Source organism: Pholcus phalangioides, unplaced genomic scaffold (assembly GCF_987345545.1).
Source record: "Pholcus phalangioides strain wild (caught in Gottingen) unplaced genomic scaffold, Ppha-v1.0 ptg000016l_1, whole genome shotgun sequence".
Classification (NCBI taxonomy): domain Eukaryota; kingdom Metazoa; phylum Arthropoda; class Arachnida; order Araneae; family Pholcidae; genus Pholcus; species Pholcus phalangioides.
In genome coordinates, this window is record NW_028301609.1 from 7908057 (window position 1) to 7928347 (window position 20291).

The 20291-nt window shown below is 41.7% G+C and overlaps 1 protein-coding gene across 1 annotated transcript; it reads right to left on the reverse strand.

Moving 5' to 3' along the window:
* Positions 1-3099: 3099 nt before the first annotated feature.
* On the reverse strand, positions 3100-19728 carry LOC149074986 (uncharacterized). Its single transcript, XM_089245743.1, has 10 exons — positions 19572-19728; positions 16005-16392; positions 14907-15152; positions 13137-13351; positions 11535-11677; positions 9505-9659; positions 9308-9386; positions 7512-7674; positions 7206-7365; positions 3100-4686 (listed from the first exon to the last, which is right to left on the reverse strand). The coding sequence occupies exons 2-10, from the start codon at positions 16297-16299 to the stop codon at positions 4475-4477; spliced, it is 1668 nt and encodes a 555-aa protein (XP_089101869.1). The 5' UTR covers positions 16300-16392; positions 19572-19728; the 3' UTR covers positions 3100-4474.
* Between the last annotated feature and the right edge of the window lie 563 nt (positions 19729-20291).

Consider the following 20291-nt stretch of genomic DNA (forward strand, 5'->3'; position numbering starts at 1 on the left):
TCCCTTTTACCCTCACCCTACGTGTTCTCTTTTGCTTTTACATGTACATAATAGAAAGATACATTATATGTGGGGAAAGTATAACGGAGAAGGGAAAAAGAACACAGACCTGCCAACTCTCCGGATTTAGGCGAGAGACTAATTTTCTGTCAAAATCCGGAGATATTTTAACAAATCCGGAAATCCAAATTTTACACGAACTAACACGTCGTGACGTCAATGACTGCCGTTGTCGTTAGGGAAAACACCCATAGAGGACACTCGTAAAAAAAAAAAAGTCTTGGTGACCGCATTTAAGTAACTGGCAAAGACGTGACTTTGTTTACGTAGCGTTTATCGGCAATCATTTATCAGGGGCATGACCTTGGTTGCCGAAATTCCTGTATAATCGTTATTGTATTCCATTAACAGCCGTATGCTAAACACAAGTTTTTTCGTCAGCAGCTTTGTATTTTGAAGTTTTTTAATTGTTTCTCCTCCGATTGAATATATCATGAGAAAGAAAATTTAAAACTTTAAGCTATATAAAGTTTTTAAGAGTTCATATATCCAAGATTATCAATCTCTGATAGCATCCACGAAAGGAAACTTATGTTTTATGAACAGTATGTAGATGTGATTTCTCTATTCTGCATGGAAAGACTGACATGGAATTATATTCTGCTCGGGGGGGGGGGGGGAAGTGTGGGACTTTTTCTTTACTGATATTTAAAAAAAATTTTGTGAATTTTTTTGATCGAGTCTATGAGTGTGTGGGGGTACTCCGTTCGAGAGAATCTCCGGATTCCAAAAGTTGCCACGTCTGAGAACGTTTTCTTAGGGTAAACAACAAAGCTTCGCGATGATGAGGAGAGAGGATAGAAAACACATAGAACTGGATTGAATTCATTCCACTCTCATTTGGACGAAATATTTCGCTCATGATCGCAAAAGGGTTAAAAAAAAAGAAATTGAGCTCTGAATGTATCTTCCCTTCCGCTATTCAAATATAGCCCGTATCTTTTATGGTTTCACCACAAAAATACACTATTTTGATCCAAGGGTAACTTTCATTCAGCGAATCACAGCGCTTCTTGTCTAACGATGATTCCCATGTGCGAAATCGTACCCCATTGTTTTATAGTATTGATTATATATAGCAGGGCTTAACAAATTGAGAAAATCTAGGTGCAGTATCTATATATATAAAATTGATTTTCTATGTGTATGTATGTTCTCTATGCAAATCTACAATTTTAGATGGATCGTCGCCAAATTTTGCATATATACCAAATGGGACCCGACTTGAACGATAGGCTACTTTAAAATTTCTTCAGAGCAGGGCAAATGCTCCAAATGGGCAAAAGACTGTCGCGCAACAATGGTTTTTGGGCCTCAACAATCACTTTCCGAACGTTTACTTTGGTTACCGTGGTTCCCTGGCAATGCGTTTCAGACGTGTATATGCCTTTACAATGGTTTGCCACTTCTCTAATCCTGTTAGTATATGTATAATAGTTTATGCCTTTATAATAGTTTGCCACATTTTCAATATACTCCCAGTAATGAGGCTTTTTGAATAGACGTCATAATCATCATCCGCATGAGTTTGAGGGGTCAGGCAAAGGATGATTCTCATAGAGAAATCAATGTTAAAATTGCCGATTTTACTGTAGAAATGCGGAAATTCGGTGGTGTTTTCCGCCCCATCAATAATTTTAAAAATTGAATAGAATTCTCGATTTTTGAAATATTGAGTTCACTTAGAGATATACGAAGCCCAGAAAATTAAATATGAAGTAATTAATTAGCCGGACCTACTTTTGAGTTGGATATCCATGCAATAACATTGATTTCAACTTTTTATTTACATCTTCTCAAGCGTGAAAATTAATGTCTCCGTATTGTCTTTTAATATTTAACTGCATAAATTCATATAGTTTAGGATATTTTAAAATTAATTATGGGCCCGTAAGAAGTACATCAAAGAAATTCCACAGTTTAATTAAGCATTTTTGAAAGCTTAAACAGGCAGATGGATAACTTGAAGTTCAGGGGGGGGGGGGGGGGATCGAAATACCTAGCGCCCCTTAAAAAAAGGGTAAAAAATTCATTTCTGCGTTTCTTTAAATCTAGATTTGTTTATTTCATGAATCGCGCAGGAAGTCGCCATATTGGTTAACTTGGACACGGCTTGTATGTCCCTCAAGAAAAAGAGAGGGAGATATCATGTGATCCAAAGAAACCTCATTGAATAAAACCCGGGCAACGCCGAGTATTATAGCTAGTATACTATATTTCTTTTACCTGAGTTAGTAAACTTTTGGGAGCTTATACTATGGGGGGAGGGGTAAAGCTGACTGATCTATTGTATTTGCGTATATATGAATTGACATCATCATCATGCCCCCCAAGTCTATCTCCGCCTATGGCTTATAACAATTTTTAAGTCTCCCTGGCAACTTGAAAATTGGTATTGGTGCCTAAAATTTCCCAGAAGTGATTGCTACATTGCATAGATGCCAAGTTCCCTGAATTTTCTGGTGATCTCCCGTCCCGAATTTCTACCCCAGACTCCCGACAAATTCTTATATCTTTCTAGTCGAAGAAAACGTTTGCAATAGCACCATTTTTCTTGAGCAAAAACATTTTTGGCTCCTACGAAATTTGTCTGGTGCCTAAATTTTTCTTTGATTTGTCATGCTATGAGATATAGCGAATTCTTTCAGTACTTGACAAATCCCAGGTCCCTACTAAAAAATTGGCATTGGCGCCTAAATTTTTTTTGTATGAGTGACAATTGAAGTGTGAGGATAGCACCAAATTTCCGGAAATTATGTCAGTGTGTTTACTGACATGAAAAGTGGTCCCGGACAAATAATGCACTGTTTTGTGCAGATTTGCCAGTGAAGAAAAAAAATATGCTTGACGCCAATGAAATTTTCATGGAGGCTTGAATTTGTTCCCGATACGTCAAGCCCTGCCGTACATGTTCCGGCTGTAGACCCGAACTGCATTCATATTCTTTCATTTCATTATAGATATACTTAGGAAAGTAAGCAATAAATATTTTATTTATTCGATATCACAAACATATACATTAATATTGTAGACATTTTGTAGAAAGTATTGCCCCAATTGAACTTTTTGACACTTTTATTCACTGGGGGAGATATCTTATTGGGAAAACCGGATCGAGGCTATAATGCTTGATGAGTGGGTGTAACCAAATTCTCAATAGGATGGAAACGCCAAATAATGACTATTTACAAACAATTTTTTTTTTATCAAATTGTCTCATGCTCTCCCGGGACAATTTAGAAACTGACCGAGTCATCGAGTTTTAACAGAGATGATGTAATTAATGGGGGATAGCAGTCCGTTCAATATTGAGTAATTCAATATTTTCTTGCCTTTTTTTCAGAGTGTAATTTATATTTTGCATTTTAATATTGTGTGTGTGATTGCAGTGTGTGCAACGTTTCAGGCCATGGATTTTTTCGATTGAAGCCCGTAGCCGAACAACGGTCTATGCCGTTTTTTTTTCTTCAAACTATAGAGGGGCCGCTAATAAAAGTCATCGCTGAATTGGAGAAATACCTTTTTTGCATGGATATGCATAACAACTACATCTGTTGGTTAATGTAGAAACTTACTTTAGGAATGTTTAACGGAAGCTCTATATGGAGCATTATTCAGTTAAAAAAGATTTCGCAAGAATGCAACGTAGACCGTTATTCGACCTAACTCTTCAATTTTATTGCCATGGCTGATATGACAGAAATGTGACCCAACTGCTAAAGGAGCAGAGGAAATAGCCTTTTTGGAGTTGAATTACTGCATCGAAAAATCTACAAAGGGCTTACCAAGTGATATATGCACCCCCCTCTCTCTCTCTACATACCTGGCAGTAAAATCCCGGGGCTACAGCTCGAGACCCCTCCGTCTATCGTAAGAGGCTTGAACAGAAGGGCGGATCCCCTGCGGCAAATTTCAGGAGGCAGGGGAAAACACCGTTATAAAATTATAGAAGTTTAAAAGTTATGTTTGCCCCCATCCCACAAAAGTCCTAATTACAGCCCTGGGTTGATCGTCCCGTATAATCTGGGAATTAAATACTATACATTTTTATTTTTTACACAAAGAAATCAATATGTGGAGCTTATATATCATCACTTCAGGGGTATATAATGGGGCGGGGGGAAGATAAGTAGTATCTACAAACGTGGATTTTTGCTGATCAGTTCAACTTTGTTGGGCATCACACTGACCGATTACTGCACGGTGAACCGAGGTAGCGGTGTTATGTACAGAGCGCACTGGGAGATTCAAACGCACCTTGTATGGCAAAAAAACAGAACTGAAAATGGTCCCGATTGTCACGTGGTTCGCGTCTGCGAAATACAGTTTAGTTCTAGTTCTTCCGCAAAGTTCTTTTGTGTCTCAGAGTTTTCAATATTGGAAGACGGGAGAAAATGTAGTTTGTTTTCGACTCTCATAGTCGCTTTCTTGGCTGTTGCTTCTCGTAATACTGGTTGCTGGCGAAGTTATTCATGTTGGGCAGGTCGAGTTTCTCCTTGATCCTCCTCATCCGAAGACACAGGAATACGCAGATGATGACGACGAGCAGGAAGAAGAACATGAACGATGTTGTCACGGCTGTCACTCCAGTCACCGGTAGGCACATGACTTGAGAGGACAGGTCATCTGAAATGAATACTGTAGATTAGGCCGTGATTACACACTAAAAAATCTTTATTAAAGTTCTTTTTTATAAAACTTGGAAAACGCAACCAATAAGCCGGTAGGCACATGACTAGCGTATTGGATACATTCGAGCGAATGTAATCAATAGCTTCATTGGTTCTTCCTTGCAAGTTTTGCGAAAAGATCTTTTATCAAACTTTTACAGTGTAATCCCCGGCTTTGAAGGAGAAATCGAAATACATTCTTATCGAAATGATAATTATGAGACGATTATATAATTCTGTTTTTCTTTTCGGGACGTTTCTAGCAGGAAGAAAAAGAGAATGGAACCCCATTCACAGATGTTTTTTCAGCCCCATGCTGTACTGTGAATACCCTCGGCTCCGACACTACAGAGTCCATTTTTATGCGATGGTGATTCCGAAATCGGGTTATACGACTCCAATAACATTGCCGAGTCAGAGTCAGTCAATTATTCCAACCATGGCACAAACAAATCTCAGGAATCAGAACGCCATGGCGAGTGGAAGATCGGAAAATTTCATCGGAATCTTTTTCTTATTGTCTTTCAATGTCGAATAGCCAAGTCTTCAAAATGGTCGATAGCGGGTGATGCGTCCAATATCTCTGCTCCAAAGAGTGGTTAACCGTTTCAGGTACAGGCTTCAGGCATCTCAGGATGTCTAAATCCTGTACCCTTTCACGTGTAGGATTTGATATATCTCTTCGAGATGGGAAGAGGGGATGTGTCCGGGGTCGTCAAAGGCTTTAGGCAACAAATATGGACGATATATGCTTGAAGTAACAGTGTAAAATCTCAAAAACTGGTTTCTTTGCTTGTATGCTGCAATAGTAGGGGAAAAAAGAGCGCAGTAAATTTCTCTTTCGCAATTTTTAAGGGGAAAAACAAATCTCGCGCGGGGAGAATACAGGGATACCTCAGCTTACGATTTTTGTCGGCTAACGACGACTTTTTTGCGTAATTTTTCTGCTTCAGCTAACGGATATTTTCGTTGATATAAATGGAAGCAATAAATAAAACGGCCCCGTCGTGAGCTGAATTTTAATGACAATCATCATCAGAATTAGTGTCACTCGAGTCCGATTGGCCAACACCACATATAGCAAAAGGCTTCCACGCGAAGCTCGCGACGTCACTGAAGAAGGTCATCTCACCTATAGCTATTGAATATCCTATAAGGAAAGGTAAAGATGGCGCATGCGTCGGCCTGCTATATCCTACAGCTATAGGTGAGATTATAGCCACTGGAGCCTTATTCCAGTCGCCCTTAGGTGAGATGACCTTCAGTGACGTCACGAGCTTCGTGCGGAGGCCTTCTGCTACAGATGGTGTTGGATTAACTCATGTCCACATCGGAATATTTTTCCAAATGTACCTTTACTTCTCTTTTTGAGTGTTTTTGACTTATTTCATGGAAAATGAAAGATTCAGCTAATAGAAAATGCATTGAAAAAAAAAAAAAGCAGCCTTTGTTTTCAGACCAAGCGCTTTTTCAATGCAAGACTCGGCATCAAACTGAACTGTCTGGACATTCCAGAAACTTATCTTTCCCATTCACATGTCGGCATGTACGAGACAGAAATAAGCTGACCAAAACACAAATGGATCGGGACACCTACGAACTCGACTGGGTTTTGTCTCACGACACCAACTTTAGCAGAATAAAGCTGGTGTTGGTTGTGTATATCCAGTGTGAAATGAAAAAAAATCTTCATTACACATCTTCCTGTAAAATGATCATTTATCTAATTTTGAAGCGGTTAATTGTAGCCTTCAATCAGTTTTTGTCTTCTTTTATGGCGTCCCTTTTGGTGTTTCAAAGAATTTATCTTTAAATTTTGGGCAATATCTGGAACGAACTAAATTACCTTCCACAGAAATCGCGTTTAAACTAACGAACGTGATTCCGGAACGAATTGTCTTCGGTAGCCGAGGTATCAATGCAAATATTAACACAGCTCCACGAAGAAAGGCGATTGTGTGTGGGGGCAGGGGCGTAGCCAGAAATTTCGTTCGGGGGGGGGGGACCAAAGTGACAGAACAATGGATTTGGCCATCTTTTTCCCTTTTTTCGGTCATTTTCTCACATTTCGGGGGGGGGGGGGACCAGACCCCCAAGTCCCCCCCCCTCGCTACGCCCTTGTGTGGGGGGATAACTTCCGTTTATAGGGTTCACAATGAAACTTCGCCGATGAAGAGAAAAGAGGTAAAGAAAACATGGGGAGTGTGTGTTGGAATGAGTTCTTTCCATTTGTGTTGGTGCTCCTAATATCGTTAGAGGGGTTTAAATCGAGGAGACATTTTTACGTTATAAAGTCAGGAAATATAATTATAATTATCAGGATAATTGTTATTAATTATAATTATCAGGATAATTGTTATTAATTATAATTATCAGGATAATTGTTATTAATTATAATTATCAGGATAATTGTTATTAATTATAATTATCAGGATAATTGTTACTATAATTATAATTATCAGGAAAGCGATTTACCCGATTTGAAACTTCCTGGTCCATTGGCATCTGGCGTCTCTTGCATGACTTGAAGTGCTTGGAAGAGGCTTACGTTTTGGGACACTGATGGATCGTCGAAATCTTGCAGTTGCGAATCTACCGACCTCTTCGTCAGACTCTTCCAGTGACATCTTTGAGCCTTGAATGTGAAAAACATAGAAACATACCAGAAAAATTCCAATTAACAACTACATATATCCGTATACAGTATTGTGTGTTTTATTCCGTACATTACGTGTTGACGTCCGTATATTATGATAAAAGTCTAAGAGCATGTTTACTTACGGGACAAGTTCCGTGGCACATGTGCACGTCACACTCAAGGTAAAGCGCAGGACTACTCGTGAAGCGGAACGCTTTGAAGTACGCGTACAATATCACGTGCTGGGCACCGTTGTTGTTCCTAACTCCTCGGAAGGGACTCATCAGTTGGTCTTTCAAGATGCATCTGGAATCGAACGGAAATGATACATTTCTCAAGTGTTAAACTGCATAATAACAACGGTTTTGGAAATTTTCTGTTTTTTTTAATATTAAAGAGAATGTTATAGTGTTGCACATTCCATGATATCCATTCTCTCATTACCAGTTCCGTCTTTTAGGAGATAAATGTGCGCACCTGAACACGCGCACTACTTAAATACAGAGTTTGGTTCCACAATAATCAATTTCGTCACAGTCACCTCTTCGTAGGTACAATGGTAGTGAATTGCCTGCGTTACGAAAAGACAAGGGCTATGTGAGCTTTGTTCTACCTAGAGGATTGTAGAGGGCGTTGTATTACCTCAAATGGCATCAAATTAGAGCCACAGACATTTCAAATGGTACATTGACCATTTAACGGATAAAAAAAATGGCTATAATTCGGTAGGTGGAGACTGTTTGAGAGGTGTTTAAAATACCCTCTTGGTTAACAACCATGCTTTCGACAGCTGAACGCACACCGACAACATGATACTTCCATAAACACGAAACCCTCCAGGAACTTGTCACTTCAACCTCTGCAATGTTTTCTCCTCGCTCCTCCTTTTAATGAAATAAATTTTTTCCTCCCCAATGTAATTATCCACCAAAAGTGTATTACGTCAGCATCGAGGGGGGGGGGGGAAGGGGGTTTGAAGGTTGCTTACGTCATCAATCACCCCTTTTTGATGATATGAAATATTCTAAGCTGCTGACGGGGGGGGGGGGGGGGTGAAAAATGGCTGAAAATCTGCTTACGTAATGCTTGAATGGCCCCTTGGGGGAACACCAAGGCATTGTAGTGAACATCTGTAGAACGATTTGTCGGGCGGCACATATCGACGAATTTTTTTACTAATCTTTTTTTATTTGAATAAAGGGCATCATTTGAAACGTCTGTTGTCCATTTGGACCAGTAAAACGCTTTCCACAATCCCCTGAGTTGGGGGTGATATTCCCAAATGATATATATATTTATTGATATTTTGCCCCTTTCTCCACCAAATGGAGCCATGATCGGTATAGCATCGATTAGTAAAAATCGGTTCCGTTATAAATGATTGGTGATTAGGACCTACTGTGAGTTGAGTGCATCGGATTCATGAAGTGAGTGGCGAATTTAGAGCCATGGCGCAATTCTTTTAAAAAGATTAACCCATGTTCACGCCCCCCTCCTACAAAGGCAACATTTGGGGGGGGGGGGGGTCAGGGGAGGCCGTTGACCCCCCCCCCCTGGCTTTTGAAAATACACTACAAATGTTATATATATACAAATATATATATACACATAAATTGAGTATATGTTGTTTGCCCGGAAAAAGTTGAAATGACGTCCCTGCGCAAAGGTGGGACTGACAGTGTCCGGGACAAAAAATTCTTATTTTTTTCCCACTATAAATTCACTACATACAAATGGCGTGAAACATTTGGCCTAAGGGTCTGATAAAGATCCAGCCTAGGAGCCCCGCTGAAGAATGTGGGGGGGGGGCGTGGGAATGTTCTCTAATTTTAGGTGAGTTTACGGGTGCAAAGATGTTTTATACAGCCAGTACGAGAGACTGTAGGATTTTATATGAATTGTCATCGAAAATAAAATTGTGTCAAAATATGGTATTCACCCGTTAGCGTCTATGAGCTGCAGTTTCTTCTTGGCCCCGTTGTGTGCGTAGCAACTGCTGACCGCCACATCGAATTCAGCTGTCGCCAAACAGAAATAGAAGAAATTTGTAGTTATTTTTTTGGGATGGCATAATGCATTACGTATTGATTATACATTGCATGATCATGAAATCGCGATACTTCGTATATCACTCACTGCTGTCGCTCTCCATGTGAATCATCAACGTCAGTGGATCTCCGACGGTCACGGGTCCTGTCAGTCTTTGACCGTTGGGTCCGAATCCGCTTCTGACTTCCATGTAACATTGTGGTGGAGAAAGTGTCACGAGGTACGGGCTTGCCGTATTCTTCCTGCGAATGAAGGAAACAATGAAAGCGTCATGTGTAGTTGGAAATTACAACAATTTCTCATTATAAGTAGCTGTAAAAATATTGATACAGAAATATATTTGGTGGAATATACAGGGTGTACAGCTAACACATTACTGGTGCTTTCACAAATTGCAGCACCACAAATTACTGGTGAACCGTTTATCTAGAAGGCATACTTCCAATTAGAAAAAATATCTAAATGATGTGTGGACCTCAGATACGTCATTCGTATTGCAAGGGATTGCATATATGTAGTTGCTGAAATACAAAAACTAACTTTTTATACGGACACCCTGTTTTCAAAAACCCAATTAGAAAATAGTTGCCCTGTCTCTCCTGAGGCCAACTAAAGAAACTCCACGTTTCTAAGTGCAATATTCGCAGAGATATTTGAATTCAAAAATTGGAGTAAAATTGGCACAAAAAAAAAAAAAAAAAAAAAACCGCAGCAAAAACTTGCAGAAAACTATTTTTTCCCTCATTTTTATGCAATTTTTCCCAAATTTTTGAATTTATTTAATCCTATGTGTATATTGATGGTCCAGTTGCAATGCGCAGTCATTTTGCGGATCTCCAGTATACAGAGTGATTACATAATTCCCCCTTGCTGTTGATCCTCGAGGCATACAGCCAACCCTCGGTTTACGAACGGCTCAGTTTGCGAACACACAAAAAGAACTCGAGGGAAGGGTATTCCGGAAGTCCGTGGTCTCGAGGCTATGTTTTTTTCTTGTTTGAGATAACGAGTTGGGTGAAGAATTTGATTTCATCTGAGCAATGTTCACGCTCCCAAATACGACTCCATTGTCCACTCTATGATTGATGGGATGAGCAGGTCGTTTCAAACTTCAAGAAGCTGTACACAATGAGAACTCTTTTTCAAAAAATTTTTACGCCAGTTTTTGGCACTTTCAATGACTTCGCAAAACATTATATTAATATTCCACATTGCATATTGAAAATTGCGTATCGCATTTGCTCTCATTGACAAAGCTTAGCCACGCGGCCGTGAGTGACTCTTAGCGGCAAATATTTTACAGATCTATTAATTACGCTTGGAGGAGATGTAGCCAGATTGTGTTGCGGACAGAAACTGCGAGGGCTTTGACACTGGGATTATAGGTGATATTCAGCCACCCCGTTGGGCATTTTGCCTGTTGTGGCGTTGCATTTGTATATTGAATGGACCACACAGACATCCACTTCATTCCGTCTCTTACGGCTGTAGTTATTTTTTCAGTAACTTATTGTTCTAATGATTCTTATCTGTTTCACGTTATGCGCAGGAACTGCTGCGAAAATTCACTGACTTCGAGTTGGCAGAAACGGATGAATTCATTTTACATTGATCCTTATGGGGAAATATTGTTTCGGTTTACGAACAATTTGGCTTTAGAACGGACTTCAGGGACGAATTAACTTCGTAAACCGAGGGTCGACTGCACTTCCAAATAGAAAAAGTATTCAAATAACTTGAGTTCTAAACGTTATTTCGGTAATTTTTCTGATTGGACGTATGCCTCTAGGACATAGTTTCCCAACCTGTTTTGTCCCATCGCCCCCTTCTTCAGAATTTTTTTTCCCCCATCGCCCTCAACGCAATCTAACCCATAGGATCCCATGTTATACCCGTAGCTTCTACCACCCCCACCCCCATGGAACTTTCCATCGCCCCCGAGGGAGCATTAACACCCACGTTGGGAATCACTGCTCTAGGATCAACGATTCACCGGAGAGGCAAAGGGGGAATTAAGTAATCATCCTGTAGATTAATTCGAACATTTTCCACTGTCCTCATGTGAGCTTCGAATCAACCAGGTTCGACTGTGCATATGATTTTACTATTGCACTCACTCGACTCCAACCACTGGGAACGTGACCGTGCGCCGGAACTCGTAACCGTATTCGCAGGTCACTTGGAAGTGCTCGTCCCAATCCTCTTCGATTTCTGGGTTGTACTGGACTGTTATTGTATTCCACATGAAGTGGTTCCGGTCCTAAAAAAAAAAGTACACGCATTAATTTTAATACAAGCAAAACAAAGAGCAAATTTCTTCCAATACCGTGAGTTGACTTCAGTAAGTAACACAGTTGGATCCAGATCGCAACAATAGATGGATCCAGTTCGCTACAGGCATGTATCCAGATCGCAACAATAGATGGGGTGATCATAACGGAGCAAACGTAATACGGGGAATATGTCCTGTATGTTAAGGACAGAGAGAGAAAAAGAACCATTATTTTCCATGTTATACTTAGATAAGGCATAGGATACGCACTCACCCTGAGGCCAAAGAAACTTCCCGGAAAACCTACAGCCTCGACGTGTGAAGCAATCCTGCTCCACATTATTCTTTAATGACACCACTCGCGTGTGCGAACCAATCCGGGTCCACCTATGCGTCCCGCATATATAAGTGGTACTTCTCATTAACAGAATAAATTGTTCCACTAGTGCAGTTTGCACGAAAGTGGATTTACACCGAGGACTTACTCACTCTTATAACTGTGCCAAAATGTGTCCCGTGTAGACTGGCCACAGGGGGCCTTCTACGTGAAGAAGACGGATAACTGTGCAGCCAGGCCATAAGGGCTCTACACGCAATGCAATGAATATCTGAGGAACTGTTGTGAGAAAATTGACATTACTACAAACGGATGCGCCGTAAAGGCCTGTGTCGTGAAGCAGCACCCAGATGTCTGTAAATATGTTTTGTGTGTAACTATTTATTGTTTTGATTTATGATGAAGCTCCCGAAGGGGGGGGGGATTCGGTCGCGGGGCGTGATGTGGGGTTTCTGGGAGGTCGGGTGGCGGATTTTTTGTGGGACTTGGCTGAGGATGTTTAGTTAGGGTCGGGGGCTCGAACGTCCTGGTGTTGCCGGGCGAAGATGCTAGGCTATTGTTGGGTTGGGAATGAGATGGAGGCAGGGTGGCGAGAGAGTTGGCGAGGGGCGCCCTGGGGTGGCTTCGCCTGGCTGATACACCAGTATGTTTTTCCCGGCACGTCCGCGGTCTTATGACCACTGTGCTTAAAATTTCAAAATAGCGATAGAGCCTGGACGTTCATTCGGTTCATAGAGCTCGGCTCATTCTGTATTCGGTGTCAAAATGTGTCAGACACGACGTACATCCTTGCAGTTACAAACCGTGCAATTACACCGCCATGTCTGGGGGGGGGGGGGAGAGACAAGGAATTTCTTCCAGAGAAATTTTGAGTTAAAAAAACATTTAAATTTTCAGAAGTCGATTAAAATAGCATATAAAAGGTATCTTAATTGAATATTTAATTTTTGGTTGCCTTGAGAGGTGGGAGCTTCTGCCCCTTACGCCCCCCCCCCCCGTTGCGTACACCTCTGACCACACCCTGCATTTAATCACCAGGGCGATATCAACATGCAGTTTTATCTGATGTAAGTAAAAGTTGCAGAGAAATATCTTAAAATACAAACGTACCGGAACTTCGTTGGCCGAGAGTTCGAATTCGGGTCTACCCAGAGTACCGCAGCGGTTCAGTCGTATGGAGAACTCGTACCGATCCGTACCGGATCCATTCACGTACACGCAGTCGCTGTCGTGGGCGTAGCCGCTGCTGTATATGAGACCACTGAACGAACCATTAAACTGCACCACGATCTTCATGTAGTTGCTGAAACAGTCAGCAGTGACGTCTGGAAAATAGTAAAAAACATAAGCCACATTGGTAAAAAGAAAAGAATTGCATGTACCCGTTGTTTAAAGTAATGAGTGGGCGAAAAGCCCTGGAAACATTTAAAAAATTAACAGTAAATCAACCAATTTACATACAAAAAGTTCTATCTGCACCAAAATACTCATCACGGCGTTGAGATTTTTTCTGATAAGTTTCAGTTCAGTTTTACTCACAGATGTCGCTGTATCATTTAGTGTTCATTTAGTGAAAAAACTCGGCATGATACATAAAATGCGACACTACCAGTGCATAATAAATGTTTATCAGGATTTGCGTTAGGGGCCATTCAAGTATTACGTATAAGTAGATTTTCAGCCATTTTTCACCCCCCCCCCTGTCAGCAAAAGTCAGCAAAACACTGCCCCTCCCCCGTCAGCGAAATTTCGTCAGCAGCTTAGAATATTTCATATCTTCAAAAAAGGGTGGTTGATGACGTAAGCAACCTTCAACCCCCGAAGCAAATCCGAAACCCCCTCCCCCCCTCTCGATACTGACGTAATACTTGAATGACCCCTTACATGAAACTACCGCACATTCGAAATTCAGTACTCTTTCACCCATTTAGATGTAGCCCGAGCTACAAAGGGTAAGGTAGTAGTTTTATGCAACGAAAATCGTAAAAAAACACTAACTGTTCACTGTTTTCAGGACCTTCTGAAGAGCATTGTGGGCCCCGGGCCAAACGATTTTTTCCTTGACCCTACCTGGCAAATTCTCGATAATTTCAACCAGATTTCATTTTTGTGAGGCCTTTTTTTTTCTCTTGAGGCCCCAGGGTCGTGCCCGGGTAGGTCTATGCGATAAAGCGGCACTGACTGCTTGTATCGCCTTTTTGTGTTACGTCAAGTTATTCGTGATACAACGCCATCTGTGAGCGAAATTTCAAATTATTATTATTTTTTAATTTACCGAAAAACAACAAAAAACTCTAGGCCGTGATGAGTATTCTGGTGCAAAACCACACACCTCTTTGTGCCAATTGGTTGATTTTTTTCTGAAAATTAATTTTTAAAATGTGTCTGGGCCTTTTCGTCCACCCTGCATATGTGTATAATATGATAGGAACTCCAGATCTATTCCGCCAAAACTAGAGTGGTGAACACGTCAAGACAAAAATATGCAGAAGTAGACCCCACTTATCAGAAAGATACGTGCAATTTTCCATTTTATAAGTCGCCAAAATACGACAACCTTGCATTACCATCATGAGCAACGACAGGGAAATTTCTCCCTTCCAGTTACAGAGGGGAAAAGTTATTGTCTTTTTATCTCTCTATTGGTATTATGTGTATAGTGAAAATACTTTTTCCCCTCTCACTTCCAGGGTTACTTTAAAAAACACTTTTCCCTCTCTTTTTTCTGGCGCCAAGGCCTCATTACGTGTTAACAAGCGCTGACCAAAAGAATCATTTGCGACCATTGTTGCCATAGGGGAAAATTGTTTGCTCTTTGACGTATATCGTATATCTCTCCTATTTTGGCTGGGGTTGTAGGACAACCCGGAATATACTTACATTCGACTCTGGGAGTATCTCTTTCGTGCTGGAATCCAAGCATGATTGGAGCAGATTGTTCTATGACCGTCGCTGGCGGTACGTAGCCGGCTCCCGGCGCTGGCGGGAATTGGGGGTGTTTGGCTGTCCTAATGATGTCTTGTTCTTCCGGAATCTCGTTTCCAGACACAGCCGGTGACGTAGTCAGTATCCTGTTCGGAAGCTCACGGACCTCTCTGGTCTGAGATTCTTCTCTAAGCTCGGCATCTGCAATGAATATGGGATTATTTTCACTACAATCCTCACCATGTATGCAAAAGTTGAGGTAAGGGTTCCTATAACCCTTTTTAAGCCGTGACCCAAAATCAACACCAAGATAAGCTTCACGACCTATAGGACTGTTTATTTTTAGAAACTAGTGACGAAATAAGTGCATTTATAAAAGGACTGTAAGTGAATTTGTATGACTCATATCGGCAGTCCCTGTGAATTAAATTTGGGTCGTGACCTACGTGAGCTAGTTCAAGTATCCTTGGCTGTAAGTGAATTGGTATATCCCATCGTGGAAGACCCTGCAAATCAAGTTTGGGTTGTTACCTACAGCTCAAGAATCTCTGGCTATAAGTGGATATGCATGACCAATCTCGGAAACCCCATTAAATCAAATTTGGATCGATCCATAGCTCAAGAATACTTGGCTGTAAATGGATTTGAGCGAAACATCTCAGAAAACCCTGTGTTAGAAAGTTTGGGGTCATGACCCATGGCTCAAAAATCCCTGGCAGTAAGTGGATTTGAGATCTTAGAAGCCTCTTGCGATTCAAGTTTGGGTCATGACCCATAGCTCAAAAATCCCTGGCAGTAAGTGGATTTGAGATCTCAGAAGCCTCCTGCGATTCAAGTTTGGGTCGGGACCCATATCTCAAGAATCCCTGGCTGTAAGCGGATTTGTGCAACCCATTTCGGAAGCCCCATGGGAATCAAGTATGGATCGTGACTTATAGCTCAATAAAGTGGATTTGCAAGACACATCTCGGACGGCCCTGTTGGGTCACGACTCATAGGGTGAGAACCTCTGTGTTAAGGTAGTTAGTTCTGAGTGAAGAAGATTATACATACCTTTTCGGACGTACGGGGAACCAACGTATGATCCACTCCGGACAGCGCCTGCGTATGACACCTTGCTGTATCCCGAATCCGTACTACCGGTACGCCTGGATTGCGGAGTTTTGGCGTTGTGGTTGTAGACAGGGCTCACGGTGGAGTTGTACGTAGGCCTGGACATCGGTGACGAGAGCGAGTCCGACGGAGGCGTGACTTGCAGGCCGGACGGTAACGTGGCTGTCGTGCTTCCAACCACCTGGGCCACGTATCCCATCACGTACAGGGTGAGATGCCCGAGCACGTAATGCATTTTTCTGAACTTAGAAGCCGGAGGACAGTTCAGCCTTGTCCCGATTTTGATGTGGATCGCAACTGGTGTCGTCCTTTTTAAGGAAAGTTGGAGCTGAAATGTGCAAGCATTTGCCGGGTGTCAACGTTTTTTTTTTAAAATCGCTATTCACGTTTGATGTCACTTCAATGGAATGAAAACTTTCAGTGATGGGGGGCCAATGTCCGAAGCCGGGTCAGGCACTTCAGCGTGCTGGCTAGACTTCGGACATTGGCATATTGGCAGTAACATATACGAATACAAATAAACCTAAAATAAAACTAATTTAATTAATAAAAACTGAGATAATTATGAGACAATATACAGTAAAACCCTTCTTAACGGACTTTTCTCTTTTACGACCAGAAAACAACTTCCCCGTGTAACTAAAAGTATTCATTTCAAACTCCTGATTAACGGTCACCCCTCTATTACGGACGAATTTTTTTGTCCTGCTGATGTCCACAAAAGAGTCTGTGATACACTACCCATAAAAAATTATGGTTGTCTTATCTAAGTATGGATAGATTTTCGATTCGTCCCATGTTATAACCATCGCATTTCTTTTTAAACGTGCCAATTGCGGTAGAATTCACTGCAATAAGGGGTAAACTATTCTGTTCCATCACAACCCCGTGAGGGAAAAATACCCTGTGCCACCACAACTTGGTGTTGTCCTTCATTAATCGATACTGGCATCCCTTTGTCGAAATACTCGATTGAAGATGTATTGATAACTCACGGTCCATCCCATCCATTCCGTTGAAAAATTTAAAAACTTTAATCATATCCCCCACGACACCTTCAAGAAGAGCGTGTTTCTCTTTTCTCTGCACCCCCCTCAATCCAAGTCTGTGTCCTTCTGCAGGTATGGTGTCCAAAACCTTAGTCCAGGATGAACTAAGCCTCGAAAAAACGGAAGAATCCCTTTAGGAGAACGCGAAGAGACATTTTTAAGAATAAAACCAAGAATTATATTCTTTTTTTTTCGCCGAACAGTGTTTAGAAAAACCTAAGCCGCTCGTCAATGAGAATTTCCAAATCGGTGGCCCAAGTTGCACCCCCGGAATCGTAATATCATTCAACTCGTTAGTGAAACGTGGGTTGTTTGAACCAAATTGAGCGACCATGCATTTGGCAACGCTGAAACTCATGTTTCATTCATTTTCCCATCCTGCGATCATATTCAGTTTCGTCTGGAGAACACATGCTCAACCTGTAGCCCGCGAGCCAAATGTGGCCCACGACCTGAAACATAATTTTGTAAAAATGGGTAGAAGGGTTAAGGGACCCGCAGCAGATCGCAGTGCAGTTTCTTATCACTTGAGCTACCCGCGGCACAGTTCCAGATTACTCAAGTGGCCCGCGACACGTTTTCAAACCCCAATGAAGTGGTCCTCACTCAACTAATGGTTGAGCACCCTTTGTCTGGAGCAACTCCCTATCGCTTGGTTTCCCGGTTATCCTTATCAGCTTCCCGTCATATGTGAATTCGCTAACAATCCCATTGGTACCTTGATCGAGTTTATCGATAAAAAGTGGAAAAAAGTATGGGCCCCAAGGACACTCCCTAGGGGAACTCCATTTGTGATACCTGCCCAATCAGAAAATTTCCCGTTGGTCATAGACCGCTGTGACCTATCTCGCACCCACGATTTCTATTCAGTTCAACAAGTTGCCTCAATGCAAATCTCATATAAACTCTTAAAGAGTTTACCATGTTGGGCACGATCGATGCATGACTATAAGAATCGGTATACAAATTAACATGAATAAACCTTTACGGATTTCGCCAGTATATGTAGCCATACAATCTTTCCTAAGGACCATACATGGTTCACTGGTCAAATGACAGCCTGCTGATCGGTATACGCCGCTAACATATAATACTCACTGAGTAATATGCGCCGCCGCAATTACGGGTGAAATCCCTGGTTGCATTTGAAAGTTTGAACTACGCCGTAATAGGGGTTCTTTCAAAAGTGGTCTGTGGCTACCCTCCTCTCAACCAGGGTTTGCTGAAGGTTGCTAAGAATTGGAAGAATACTATGGCATAGTGCAAGGAAGTCCTCGGTTCCATAGGCGCGTCTCGATTGATTGCACTTAACCGAAAAATAGTAGCTTAGACCTGAACCTAAAGAACCAGGTGCATCCAGGTGGCCATCACTCATGCGATTTCGAATCTTCTCTTAGGATGGATGCAGCGTGGAAATCCACATAGAGAACTAGCCTAGACCAAAAATGACCCCTTCACTTTCCGAGTATCCCCTGGATGCATAAGAGGCATGGGAGAATGGGAGGTTATAAAATATCACTACTTCAATGTTCCCAGAAAGTAGAGAAAATCCAGGGCAGCAGCGGATATTATAGCTGGGACAGAGGCGCCGACATGAAGAAAACATTGGAGGGGGCTGAAAGTTGCTGGTTGTCCCGTATATACGGGACTCAAGCGCGTACGCGGGAGGAGGAAGGTGCATTGCATTGCTTTTTCAGAAATTATTGGGAAGGGGCTCAGCCTCCTTGGAAAATTTATTTGGGGGGGGGGCTTAAATGGCCTCAGCCCCTAGGTTCGGCACCTATGAGCTGGGGGGGTTGATTAATGAAATTCATTTAGTTGTTTCACACTGTAAAGTTTATTGTGCAACACTTTTTTATGCTACACAGAAAGTAGCTTCGCGCAACTTCATCAACACTTGCATGGTGCAGACAGTGCAAAATAGCGATATTATCAAAAAAAAATCTTCGAAAGAACAAAAACTAGCGCTAATTTCAAAATATATCAAGTGATTTTGAGCGAAATATCAAAAAAATAACATCTACAAAAAATGCAATTGTAGCAGTTTCAAAATATCCTTAAAAAAATATCGTTATAGAGAGATCCATTGTAGTAAAGGATATCGTTGTGTCGAGAGAAGTGTAACATAATATAAGCAATTCCAGAAATAATTTGAAAAAACCATATCGTCGTAGAGGGATTTATCGCCATATCGGGTATCGTTACAGCGAGGTTTCACTGTACTTCCTTCAAGACCATGTTAAAATTAATGGAAGGGGACGACTCTAGACTAGGTGGCCCCCCTACAATGGTGAGGCTGACAGGGCCCGGGACGATTCTCATCATTTTTTTCTTTTTCACACTATAAAGGGGGGCCTTGAAAGTCTGGCCCAGGGCTCACAAAAGATCTCAGCCTAGCCCCCCCCCCCTGCTCCAGGATGTGGGGGGCATGGAGATTATATTAACTGAAATTACTCACCGATTGTGATCCCAGGATTCTTTTTATTCCATTGGCTCATAGGTTATATTCCAATTTCCCTCGATGATTGAGTTGACGACGGCACTACTCACACAGAAACCTGGACCAACCGAGATAATCACACACGGTAGTGACGGCGGTGGCTGTGCTCACACGATAAGATACTCACAGGAAAATGATACGAGGGATGTACAACGACATGCCATTTTATACGGACCTAGTTATAACGCCATTCAATGGACCGACCGATGTTTCGAGATCACTCCCGTTATTGGTCTGGGCATCCAGTGACGCAACTGATGACGTACAACAGTGGTGGTGATGGTGTTACTACATCTACGGGAGAAGGCAAAAGGAATTTGCTTTTGTCTGTGGGAAGAAGAAGAAGAAGCGGCAACTTCTTCCTCTGCCTTGGATGGCAAGACAAAAGGGCATCATCATCAACTCGTATTTAATTATTTCTTGCGGAGCAGACCTTGCCATGGTTGGAGGGACATTGACAACGAGAGACAACAGACCATCTTTGGAAATCACCGTTCTGTACTATATACACCATTCCATACCCTATCGGGTGCAACCAAAGTTCTCCTTCTTGTTTTGTTGTTGTTTCTTCAATTGTGGTCTCAGCGAGTGATCATTACGGGTGATGAAATATATTTATATAAATTATATATATATATATATATAAAGTCATCCTCGTACATTGACATGGCGATAACT